The sequence below is a fragment of the Macrotis lagotis genome, chromosome 2 (genome assembly GCF_037893015.1).
Source record: "Macrotis lagotis isolate mMagLag1 chromosome 2, bilby.v1.9.chrom.fasta, whole genome shotgun sequence".
Classification (NCBI taxonomy): Eukaryota; Metazoa; Chordata; class Mammalia; order Peramelemorphia; family Peramelidae; genus Macrotis; species Macrotis lagotis.
This window is the reverse complement of record NC_133659.1, coordinates 80374634-80387793: the sequence shown is the minus strand read 5'-3', so window position 1 is coordinate 80387793 and position 13160 is coordinate 80374634. Positions and strand designations below refer to the sequence as shown.

General features: G+C 41.3%; 2 protein-coding genes across 11 annotated transcripts in view; one reads left to right on the top strand and one right to left on the bottom strand.

Moving 5' to 3' along the window:
* Nucleotides 1-3306, bottom strand: part of SWT1 (SWT1 RNA endoribonuclease homolog) — a 137567-nt gene extending 134261 nt beyond the window's left edge. For 4 of the 7 annotated variants that reach the window (XM_074222224.1, XM_074222228.1, XM_074222226.1 and 1 more), the window contains exon 1: nucleotides 3210-3305. Coding sequence is in view for 1 of the 7 variants with exons in the window: in XM_074222229.1 (XP_074078330.1) it covers nucleotides 3105-3173 (69 nt within the window). In the remaining 6 variants the exon portion in view is untranslated. The other 3 variants (XM_074222225.1, XM_074222229.1, XM_074222231.1) reach the window with 3 other exon arrangements.
* Nucleotides 3307-3519: 213 nt separating this feature from the next.
* Nucleotides 3520-13160, top strand: part of TRMT1L (tRNA methyltransferase 1L) — a 54250-nt gene continuing 44609 nt past the window's right edge. The window contains exons 1-4 of one of the 4 annotated variants that reach the window (XM_074222233.1): nucleotides 3520-3803; nucleotides 9509-9658; nucleotides 11201-11314; nucleotides 13037-13137. In XM_074222233.1, coding sequence (XP_074078334.1) covers nucleotides 3716-3803; nucleotides 9509-9658; nucleotides 11201-11314; nucleotides 13037-13137 — 453 coding nt within the window. In that variant the 5' untranslated portion in view covers nucleotides 3520-3715. Of the gene's footprint in view, nucleotides 3804-9508; nucleotides 9659-11200; nucleotides 11315-13036; nucleotides 13138-13160 lie in introns of those variants that run through there. The other 3 variants (XR_012475626.1, XM_074222232.1, XM_074222234.1) reach the window with 3 other exon arrangements.

Below are 13160 nucleotides of genomic sequence, written 5' to 3'. Positions count from 1 at the left end.
TGATGCAAAATAAAGTGAACAGAACCAAGAAAATACTGTACACAGTAACAGCAATATTGTGCAATGATCAATAAATGACTTAAGCTATTTTCAGCAATAGGAAAGTTCCAAAAAGAAATTCTTTTTGGGGTGGGGGGCAAGAGGGGAGTTGCAAGGAAATGGGATTAAGTGATTTACCCAAGGCCACACAGCCACACAGTTAGGTATATATTAAAGTGAGGCCACATTTGAACTCAGGTCCTCCTGATTCCAGGACTAGTGCTCTAGTCACTGTGCTATATCCAACTCCAGAGAAAGAACTGATAAGAGACTAAAAGTAGATTGAAACATGCTATTTTTCGCTTTAGTTTTTTGGTGGTTTTTGAAGGGAGGAGAGGGTCTGTGTTTTCTTTCACATTTTTATAAGAAAATAAGCTTGGCATGGTTTTTTACCTTCTCAGGAGGAAGAGGGAAGGAGAGATTTCAGAACTCAAATTTTTTAAAAACAAATGATAGGGGCAGCTAGGTGGTATGGTGGATAGAGCATCAGCCCTGAAGTCAGGAGGACCTGAGTTCAAATGTGACATCAGACACTTAATTACCTAACTGTGTGACCTTGGGCAACTCACTTTAACCCCTTTGACCTGCAAAAACAAAAACAAAATAAAAAACAAATGATAAAAAATGTTTTTACATGCAACTGGGAAAAATATCTAAAAATTAAAATACAAGGTAGTGCTATTGCATGAGGGCTTAATGAAGTGATTGCCTAAGAGTTCAACTTGTGCCCTTTGATTCCAAGTTCAGAAATCATTCCATGGCACCTAAAGGTAATTTAACCTCTCAACTTTGATTTCTTCATCCATAAAATAAGAATGATTATTATACCTGCCTCATGATGTTGTGAGGATCAAATGAGACCATGTATATAAAATACATGACAAACTTAAAAGGTGCTCTACAAATATTAGTTGATAAGGATGCTATTCTATCAGATTCATAAAAACAAATTATTTTATGAAGGAGGTGGTGAAGCATTTTTATAGCATTTATTCAACACTTAGAAAGTTGAAAAATACAATCATACTTAATCCTCATAACAGCCCTTATAGATGCTATTATTTCTCCCATTTTGCAAATGAAGAATCTGAGGCAAACAGGTTAAGTATCTATGTCACAAGATAGGTGATCTGTACTGTCTGAGGTCATACTTGAAAATCAACTCTGTGGGCCCTGTCAAGAAATTTTATGTTCTAGTCCTGGCTCTGTAGCTAACTCACTAACACCAAAGACAAACAGCACTGGAACGTTCAAAGGGTTAACTATCTATATGTAAAAATAACTGTTAATACCTGATATGTTTAGATCAAAGTCTTTGGGCAGAGCACCTACAAATGCAGGATTTCTTGAGTTTTACGGCTCCAAATCACTCCACCATGGGTCTCAATCTAAGCCCGCTTGGTCATTGTTTGGGCCCTGAATGGTCAGAGTCAATGTCCCTTCCAGCTCAGGCTTTATGATAAACCCTCAAGAGACAGCAAAAATCTAAACTTTAAGATGGAAATTAAATTTCTTATTAAAAAAGGAAGGAAGAAAGGAGGCAGAAGGCTAGAAAGACAATAATACAGGATTGAAAGAAAGCAAATGTGCTCATTTTATTTTGGTCCTTTTTTTCTATCATAAAGAATGGTCTCCAGACCAGTGAGGTGGAGATCAACAGTGGTAATAAACTATAGTAAATGGAGAATTGCCATGTATAAATCTAATTCCTCCTAACTCTAAGTTCATAGATGCAACTCAAGCAACAGCAGACTCACCCAATCAGATAATATGAAAATAAGGGGGGGGGGGGGGGGGGGGCGGAAGGATGAATTGGTGCCCAACAACCTAATTTTATTCAATGACTTTTTACAGTAAGAGAAAAACCAAAGAAATAAATTCCCTCCCTTCCTCAGAATGGCAAACAAAGCAGTCATTTCAGAGGTCCCTTGAAATTTTTTTTTCTTCCCCCTCCCCAACATGATCCCACCAACGTGGCCTTGTCACTGTCTGACTGTCCATCTCCAATCTAGGTCCTTTGCAATAATTGAAGCCCATACTAGAAATACACTCCCACCTTACCTCTGCCTTACTAAAAGTTTATATAAAATCGTTCGCCATCGCATTATTATATAAGATATAGCTCAGCATCATCTTCAACATGAAGTCTTTATTGATCTTCCTAGGACTAAGTACTTTGTGTGTATGTGTGTCTAATATACAAGCACACACAGTGGTACATAGACATATGTAGATCTACATTTGCACACCTCCATACAGCATTTTTAGAGTTATTTTAAATTGTATACTTATGCTGACTATATTACTTGTATCCCATACTCAAATACATTGAAAGTAGAAATTGTATTGGGGAGGTTTGCAAGGCAATGGGGGTTAAGTGACTAGCCCAAGGTCTCACGGCTAAGTAAGTAGTAAGCGTCTGCCTGGCTGCCCCGTTTCACTCTTTTGACTTGGGACAAAGTAAATCCGTAATAAGTATGGATTGAAGATTACAGAGCTGGTTAAAGAGGAGGGGGGAGCCGTGAGTCTGGGGTCTCGGGGTGTCGCTGCCCTCGGGGGTGGGGGTGTCAGCACAATCCGGGGGGTCGGGGGCGGGCAGGCCCCGCAGCCCCGTTTGCCTCACGTCCGGACACTCCGGTCCGTCCCGGCTCCGGGGCCGGCTGGTGAAGCCACACACGGGGCAGCGGCCCTGCCGGCTCAGGTCCGGCCTCGGACACTTAGCGCACACTTCCCCCCGTTGCCTTGCAAAAACCCCCTCAAAATGGACGCAGTCACAGGGAAGGGCGTACAAAGTCCCTGCCCGCCCCGCGAAGGGGCAGTGACCATCCTCGGGGTGCCCGGGCCGCCCCCACGGCGCACCTGCCGGCCCCCTGGCTTCTGCCCGGCCTCCCGGGGCCGGCGGACGTTGGGGCCCTGCCCCGGCCGGCCCTGCCCCGCGGGCCGCAGCCCCCCGCGGGCCCCGCCACAGGAAGCCCCCCAGGCGCCACAGGAAACGCGGAGGGGGAGGGGCGGGCCCGAGGGGCTCCGCGCCCCCTACCACCAAAGCAAGAGAAAGCGCACGGTACCTGGCCGAGGAGCGACATTATGGCCGTCACCAAGCGCAGCCCCAGCCTCGGGAGCCGCGACCCCGTCATGCCCTCACCGCCGGCGCCGCGGCCCCCACTACTCACCCCAGCGGGCGGCAGCGCCCCAGGCCGAGGCCCCCGCCGGGGTCGCTCCGTTCCGCTGCCCCCTGGGAATTGTAGTTCTCCGCCCCCGCGGGCGCGCGCGCAGGCTTCTTTCGGTTTGCTCCTCGGCCCCTTAGCATCCCGGACGCCGCCCCGCCCCCGCGCCGCGCTCCCCGGCGCCGCAGCGCCTCCTGGGGGCTGTAGTTCTCCGATTGGTCGGAGGGTGGCGCCACGCGCCTCGGAGACGGGGTCCCTGCAGCTCATTGGCCAGAGCTCCCCCTACGTCAGCGCGCAGGGGCGCGGGGCGCCGCACGCCTCAGGGACGGGGCGCCTCCGGGACCGCGGCACCCCGGCGCTGCCCTGGGCCTCCGCCGGACCCGCTGCGGCGCCTTCCGCGCGTCTTCCCGCCCGCCCCGGCCCCGGCCCCGGCCCCGGAGCCCCGGAGCCCCGGAGCCCCGGCCCCGGAGTCCCGGAGTCCCGGGCCCGGCCCCGGCGTGGAAGCGGCGACTATGGAGAACTCGGCGGAGGAGGCGGCGCCGCAGCCCGAGCCCGAGCCCGAGCCCGAGCAGGCGGCCCCGGGGGCCGCGGCGCAGAGCAGTAAGGGGCGGGCCGGGGGCGGGGGCGCGCCGGGGGCTGCACGTGCGAGGCGCCCCCCGGGCGGCGGCTGGGGGGTCCGTGCGTGGCTGCCCACACTGAGGCGTGCGTGCGTGTGTGTGACTGCGTGTGCGTGTTTGTGTGTCTGTGCGCCTGTGTGTGTCTGTGTGCGTGTGTGCATGTGTGTGTCTGTGCGTGTTTGTGTCTGCGCGCGTGTATGTATGTGTGTTTGTGTGTCTGTGCGCCTGTGTGTCTGTGTGCGTGTTTGTATGTGTGTGCATGTTTGTGTGTCTGCGTGCGTGTTTGTGTCTGCGCGCGTGTATGTATGTTTGTCTGTGTGTGTGTTTGTGTGTCTGTGCGCTTGTGTGTGTCTGCGTGTTTGTGTGTCTGTGCGCGTGTATGTATGTGTGTGTGCGCGTGTGTGTCTGCGTGTGTGCGTGTTTGTGTGTCTGCGCGTGTGTGAGTGTGTGTAGGGATCAGGACGCCTGAGGATTTGCCGAAATAAGGCATTTCACAGATATCGTTCCGATCTCCCAGACCGCCCTGCGGGCCCACTGCTCTGAGGAGCCGCGTCTTACAAACGGGGAAACTGAGTCTCAGGCCCGGAGGCTGCATGGGAGCCCCGGCTTCCACCTAGCCCCTGAGGCTTGCAGACCCCACAAACGGGTATTTGTTTTGTGAGTGAGGGGAGGAAGAGCTGATCATCAATCTTGAAACAAATCTTTCTCTAAATCTTTTAAAGGTACACATCTATGTGTACATATATATACACACATGTGTGTATACACGTGTACATATATGTGAAACTTCCAATCTGCTAGCTTCCACAGCTTTTAGCTGAGTCAGGAAGGTTCCTCTGATTATATTAAATTACGTATCTATGTGTATGTATATATATATATATACATATATACATATATGTATATATACACACATAACTAGTGCTAGTGAGTGAGTGAATGAATGAATGCCTTTTTGACAGGGATGAATTATATCTACAAACTTATCAAGTACCTGTGTGTCAGTCACATATATATACACACATACATGTGCACATATATGATATATAAATATATGAAATCTTCTCTAGTGGTAAGATTGTATGAATGCCTTTTTGACAGGCATGAACTATGTTTGCAAACTTTTCAAGTGCCTATGTCAGTCACGTGTATTATACATGCATGCACACCGACATGTGTATGCATGTACATGTGCACATATACACTTTATATATCACATATATGAAATCTTCTCTAATGCTAATGATTGTATGAATGTCTTTTTGACAAGGATGAATTATGTCTACAAACTTACCAAATGGCTATGTGTCTGTCACATACACATTTGTGTATGTGTACATGTACACACATGTATATTTTATGTATATCATATATGTGTGTATATATATGAAATCTCTAGTGGTGATGATTGTATGAATGCTTTTTTGACAGGGATGAATTATATCTACAAATTTATTACTTGCCTATAAGCACCTCAAGTTCTAGTAATACAAAGAAAGGTGGAAAACCAACCCCTTCCCTGAAGGAGGTCACCAGTCATAACCTTTATAAGGTCTATGATAAATTAACTTTGCAATTTTCCCTTAATAGTGGTAATTAATTATTTAGATTACTTCCCCATGCTGTTGTGAAGGTTTCCTCTCTTCGTGCATCTTTTCTACGTATTTAGTTTTTGGTGCAGCTGGAGAAAGGACATAAAACTAAGCTGTGTTTTTTTTTCTCTTAAAAAAATCTTTCCTGAAAGATAGGCATATGATTGATTGAACCTGACTCTGGTTGGTCCTTCATTCACTACAGCAAATTGCAGTGCTATTGTGTGGAGTTGATACATCCTTAAATTCATTATATAATTGAATTTTTTTGCCATACATCAGAGTAAGCAGGACACCAGTGATCAATATGGGTATAGATAGGACTAGGCCTGGATGAAATAAAAACAAGTAAAATCCAAAAAAAGATACTGAGTAAAGAGAGCCATGAAAAAAATATTGTGTGGGGAAAATAATATTTAATGGTTTCCCACTTGCTGTCAAGGTATCAGTGTAGTTATCTACAAGCTTATCAAAAGATTTGTTTTATCATCCCAATGAAAATGTACTTTATAACTTTAGACAAATACCAGTTATTAAAACGATTTTCCAAAATGTATTCTTTGGAAGTTAGGGTGCATTTTCTTATGACATTGCTATGACGGTTATAATTTTACACAAGTTCTCAAAAGTCGGTTCATTCATTGCTATAGCTTAAAACCCCTCTCTTGATTATGGTATGAAATGATTTCAGGCTTTGGAAAGGCTTATACAGGCTTGATGATGCTTTTAAACAGGGAATAAGAAATCTACATTAAAATTAAATATTTAATAACTATAAAAGCTTAACACCTCACCAAGATTTTTGGGACACCTTTATGTCTGTTCCAAGGAGCAGCCTAATTCATTTTGGAAGATTTATCACCAGTTTGGTCTCAAAGAATTTTTCAACCTCCACAGAACAGTCTACTAAGACACTGTAAGGCTTGTAATACACAGCAGTGGAGAGAATACTAATACAGATGAGATCACCAGTACTTGAAATATTTAAAAAATAAATGAAATAATATATATTTACAATAGTTCAAAGTCATAAAACTTTTAGTAGAATTCTAGTACTTAAACAGTTTACTTGAGTTTATTTATGAGGAAGTATTGACCTTAAACAAGATATCTAAAGAAAAGATGTCATCCTGGCTTTTTTAAAGCAAAGGGAAGCCCTGAATCCATGTAATGATGATGAATAACCTAGAATCAGAGGTCATGAAGTGATGGGAGGACCTGCATGGCATATACCAGAAAGGGGAAGCTGTTTATCTCTTATTTTTGAAGAGGACTAATTACATCATGGATATCTTGACTTATGGTGAATTGAATTTGAGGCAGAGTTGCCTTCAGCCTCTCTAAGAATCATCCAAATCTAGTGGCAGGACAACTGGCAATGACCTGGGATGCAGGAGATGACGTTGGTCTCTTCTGACCAAGCTCTAACTGCTGTAAAGTGCCTGCTTCACCTGCCTGTTCTTATCCACCCATTCTGTCTGGGGAAGTCTTCACACTTCAGGGTAGACATCCCAATAACTCACCAAGAGGTTTATAAACATAAGTTAGCCTCTCAGATGAGATCTTTTTTACCATGGTATGACTTCTATACATACTGCAGTTTCTTGGATCCATGGGTGAAATCAAAGGTAGAAGACAACCCTGAAAAGGGCTCAGCAAATGCTCATACCAGAGGTGCTGGTCATCCTTTCTGAATGCCACCCCCCCCCAGTACCCTGATGAGGCAGCAAACATCCTAATTATTGCATAATAAGTTCTAGACAGGGTTTTGTTGGTAGCCGGTCTGTCAGTAGCAGAAGCTGTCACTTTGTGCAGAATTTGTGAGGAGAGCACAGCAAGGTGTACTTTAATATCACAAGACCAGAACATGGCAAGCAAGAGAGCCAACAATTTGGTGCAGTATTTGTTCCTTTCACTCTAATTGTAACCATATTAAATAAATCTCTTTTGAAGCAACTTGTTGGGGTGACTAGTTAGCACAGTGGGTAGAGCACTGGCCCTGGAGTCAGGAGTGCCTGAGTTCAAATCCTGCCTCAGACACTTAATAATTACCTAGCTGTTGACTTAGCCCTACCTGATCTAAAATTATATTATAAAGCATCAGTCATCAAAACTGTTTGGTATTGGTTAAGAAATAGAGTGGTGGACCAGTGGAATAGACTAGGTGTAAAAGCAGGAGACGATTATAATAATCTGCTGTTCGATAAACCCAAAGAGTCCAGCCATTGGGATAAAAACTGCTGGGATAATTGAAAGTTAGTATGGAAGAAACTTAGATTAAACCAACACCTCACACCCTTTACCAAGATAAGATCCAAATGGTTACAGGACAATACTATAAGCAAATTAGAAGAGCAAGGATTAGTTTACCTGTCAGATCTATGGAAAGGGGAGCAGTTTATGACTAAGTAAGAGTTGGAGAACATCACCAAAAACCAATTAGATGATTTTGATTACATTAAATTAAAAGGCTTTTCCACAGATAAAACCACTGTAACCAAGATCAAAAGAAATGTCGTAAATTGGGAAACAATCTTTACAACTAATGATTCTGACAAAGGACTCATTTCTAAAATATACAGAGAACTGAGTCATGTTTTTAAAACAAAAAGCCATTCCCCCATTGACAAATGGTCAAAGGATATGCAAAGGCAATTTACAGATGAGATCAAAACAATTCATAGACACATGAAAAAATGCTCTAAATCATTAATTATTAGAGAAATGCAAATTAAAGCTTCTCTGAGGTACCACCTCACACCTCTCAGATTGGCCAATATGACCAGGAAGGATAGTGATCATTGTTGGAAGGGATGTGGGAAATCTGGGACACTATTACACTGTTGGTGGAGCTGTGAACTCTTCCAACCCTTCTGGAGAGCGATTTGGAGCTATGCCCAAAGGGCCACAAAAATGTGCATACCCTTTGACCCAGCAATACCACTACTGGGTCTATATCCTGAAGAGATGAAGAAAAAGGATAAAAACATTACTTTGTACAAAAATATAGCTACCCTGTTTATGGTGGCAAAGAATTGGAAATCAAGTAAATGTCCTTCAACTGGGGAATGGCTTAGCAAACTGGTATATGTATGTCATGGAACACTATTGTTCTATTAGAAACCAGGAGGGACGGGATTTCAGGGAAGCCTGGAGAGATTTGCATGAACTGATGCTGAGTGAGATGAGCAGAACCAGAAAAACACTGTACACCCTAACAGCAACATGGGAGTGATGTTCAACCTTGAAGGACTCACTCATTCCATCAGTGCAACAGTCTGGAACAATTTTGGGCTGCCTGCAAAGTAGAATGCCATCGGTATCCAGTTAAGGAGCTGTGGAGTTTGAACAAAGTTCAAGGACTATTCCCTTTAATTTAGAAAAAAAACATATCTTATTGTCTGATTTTGTTACCTCTTAGAATTCTTGTCTCTTCTCTAAGGATATGATTTCTCTCTCATCACACCCAATTGGGATCAAGGTACAACATGGAAATAAAGTAAAGACTGACAGATTGCTTTCTGGGGTGGGGAGTAAGATGGGGGGAATTGTAAAACTCAAATAACATCTGTAATAAAAATTAATAAAAAAAATTACCTAGCTTTGTGGCCTTGGGCAAGCCACTTAATCCCATTTGTCTTGCAAAAAGCTTTAAAAAAAAGCTACTTGTTAAGTAGGGATCTCAATTCATAGGCTACCTCTGAGACTTACTAACTATGTGGCCACGGATACTTCATGTACCTTCAGAGAATCTCAGTTCTCTCATCCAGAAAATGGCAATTAACAATATCTGTAGTACTGATGTCACAGGACTGTAACGCCAACATAAGACAATATAAACATTTGAAAACTAGAGTGCTTTATAAATGTTCATGATTTGTAGGATTCAAGACAAGTCACTCAGATCTTTCTGTGACCCTTAGTTTCCTCATCTGAAAAGAAAAATGTTGGCCTGGAAATATAAGTATTTGAGTTGCATATTTAAAGATTCTTAGTACATGATTAAGAGAAGAAATTTAAAATGAAAAATTTTAAAGCATTGGTGAATATTGACTGCTTAACTGTCCATATAAACGTACTTCTCATCTTTCTTCAGATGGACTAATTAATCCAATGACATTAAGCAGCAACAGTCATGATGAAGATGCTGTATCTGAAATGGAATTAAAGAGTAATGAAAAAGAAGCAGAACAGGAAGGTCTGAAAGAGCCTTACAGCATCCTGGCCTCATCTGATTTATCAAGAGGTTTGCTCATCAAATTATGAAATTATGGTATAGAGTAGGAAGTGATTGTGAGATACCTGAGTCAAATGCTTTGTTATCTATGGTCATAAATCAACAGGTTTGAAATATTTTTATATATCTTTCTACCTAATGCCTAGAATCTTAGAATTTCATTTTGCTCTTTACTTCTGAGTTACTCTGTATCTGATAATGCTCCATATTTCCATCTGTACTGGATGAGTCTTGCAGAAGAATATACAGTTCATATTGTCTCTTTTGTTACCAGTTTAGAAAAAGTTTATATTTGTGGAACGACTCCCTGCCTTTTAAAGAATGGCTGCCTAGCAGCCTCGTCTTCTCTACTGACCATGTGACCTTAGTCTCTCTTGACTTCAGTTTCTTCATCTGTATAATGAGAAACTGGGCCTATGTAATCTTTAAGTAAAATAACAGAAATCATTGAGTGATGGAAAACTAGAGTGGATCATACCAAAGGTGATAAGGCAGTAAGTGTGTCCTAATAGTGTAGGGACTAGATGATCTCTAAAGTTCTTACATTCTAATAGACAATGCCTTCAAAATGCTAAAAGTCTATAAATGGAAGCTCCTGACCAAATGAGAAATGATCAAGAGGCATAAAAATATACCGCTTGGCTATGTCAGCACTAGTTAGCATAAAAGATATATTTAGATATATTTATAAGATTTTATTATTTTTATTTTCCTCTTGGAAAGAATTCCTTTTTAGTAATACAAACTTATTGCCCATCTTAAAGAAAACTTTGAAGGTCTCAAGCAATAATAGAAAAGATGTATGAGTTACTAGATAGGATAGCAGGAAAAATTCAAAAAAAAGAAAGTAAAAGAAAATGATTCAAAGGAAGTAGAAGAGAATCAGAAATAGGGTTAAGAGGTCATCAAGAAAAACCTGATCTTGGGGCGGCTAGGTGGCACAGTGGATAGAGCACCAGCCTGGAGTACCTGAGTTCAAATCCACTCTCATACACTTAAAAATTACCTAGCTATGTGGCCTTGGGCAAGCCACTTAACCCCATTGCCTAGCAAAAAAAAAGCAACCTGATTTTAGGGGGATTGGGCAGAAGGGAAGAAAATAACCACTAGAACTACGAAAAGATGCAGGTCTCCTGCCTGATAGGGACAAGCAAGTGTCAGAAATCCTAGCACCATCTCGAGGAACGAGAGGGCAGGTGGGATTTGGTGACTTGCTTGAGAATGCAGACATATGAAGGGGGAGATTCACCCCACCCCCACCCCCAACACCAGAAATCTTTAAAGAACACCCTCCCTAGCTTGCAAGTTTGCATTTTGGATGAGTAAAGGGGGAAAAACTTCTTAGGCAAGAAGATTGTAAACTTCTTAGAACTTCATATGCTGAAATGGGACTGAATTAAAATGCCCATTATCATAGACATTCAAATTAACAGGAATTTAAATTTCGCCACAGAAAATACTACAGTAATCTAGTTTAAGGGGGCTAAAAATTTGGGCTGTCTTTAAAGTGTCCTTTTCCAATTCTTCTTTTAAATGGACCCTTTCTTTCAGAAAAACACATCTCAATTCAAAAACAGCTGATTGATCTAGAGAAGTTAGCTTACATTAGTGAAGGTGAATCTGCCTCTGCTATGTCCTCATCAAACACAGACCAACTCGATGCAGGTATGTTTGCAGTCACAAAGTCCTCCTATGGATAGTATATTTCAACTGGTTTGCCTTCTTAGATTGTTTTGTCTTTATAGTTACCAAGAATAAGCCTTATTTCCTGTGTAAATGTTCTTAACAAATATAAGCTGAGTATAAAGAGGCAGCTTTTACTCTCCTAGGGCTACGTGTTTCTTGCTATAATTACCAGTTTCATATATTCCAAAAATGTTTTAGGTAAAGTTTTTTTTCTTACCTACAAGTTAGTGACTATATTGTATAGAGCTATGATCTGTGGTTAATTTTGAGCCTCCTGGATAGATGCGCACACACACACACACACTCTGTCTCTCTGTCTCTGTCTCTGTCTGTCTCTCTCTCTCTCTCTCTCTCTCTCTCTCTCTCTCTCTCTCTCTCTCTCTCTCTCCTCTCTTCCCCCAAAATCTAGCAAATTGTTCTTGAGGAAAAATCGTCTGTAGTCATTTCTTTGGATTTAGGTGATTTTTTAAAATTCAAAAATGAATTTAAGTAACAGTAATATTAGCTCCTCTTGCTTATTTTAAACTCATATATTGATCCTTTGTTTATATGATCTCTCAACTATGATTTCTACAAAGATAAACTTCTCTCAAATTTCCTAGAGGATTTTGGAAAAGGAAATAACTCTTCTCTAAGATTACTTCTACTAGCAAATTTTTATGGCTTTATGACATAATAAAATGCTTTTCTTTTCAATTTGCTTTGCCCATTAAGAATTTATTTTTTGGTCTTCTTTTAAAATGTTTCTACATTTCCATTTTAAGTAACCTCTTCTGGATTTATATAAATGCTGTACTAAATTACCACTTGTATTGTATAGTAACTCTGAAACTGAAGAAATTGTCATTTTTAAGAGTGAATTTTCATACTCAGCATCTTCAAGTATGAATTTTACAAATTTGTGACCTGCAGATAAAATTTCAACTTTGATGTATAGGTGTCAGTAGAGAGGAGAAAGAGTACTTTTTAAAATGGAATATATGGCAATCATTCAATTTAGATATTTTATAACTTCATTATGCATGCTTGTCATGTATTTTGTTATAAGTTCTCTATCCTTCTCTCCCTTCCATGTGTAACTGTTAAATTCTTATTCTCCAATATCTTGTACAAATGCAGTATCCTTCCTGAAGCTTTATTTACCCACCAAAAAATAATGAACAAGCTTAATTCACTTAAGAAGTACAAGTAAAGTATGAGTTTGACTCTCCAATAAAGTCATAGGCTCTAATCTATATATTTTTAAAATAATGATGTAGGTTTTAATATAACAATTTATTCTGTGTCCCATTCTGATATTTCCTTCATTGTATTTGTAAAATGTCGCCAATGTTTTAGTTCAATTAATTAACTGTAGTCAGTGCTTTCTATGTGTTTTTTCTATTTTTGCTATCTTCTCTTGGCATTATTTCATGTTTCCATAGTTTCTTGTATTCTCATGAATCCCCCCCCCCATTTCTACCATTAGGTAAGTTGTATGCTTCCTTTGAAACACTTTCATGCTCTGCTTTTTTTTACATGTCTTAGACCACTTACTCCCATTTCCTGTATGCAAGCTATAGCTAGTATTCCCTACTAAACTGTAAATTCCCTGATGTGGCTTATTCATCTTTTATCACCCATAGCATTCAACATGAATCTTGCACTTACTAGACACCCAACTATTTGTTGAATTGAATTTGCTGAAAAATCATATTCCAGGTCTAGAAGAGCTGGAGCAAAACAGAATTGAAACCCAGCCTCTCAGGAGTGAATTAGCGAGTGAAATGAAATGCTCTGAACCCAGTAGAGGAAAGAGGGAGGTATGATAGACACACCTTCCTGA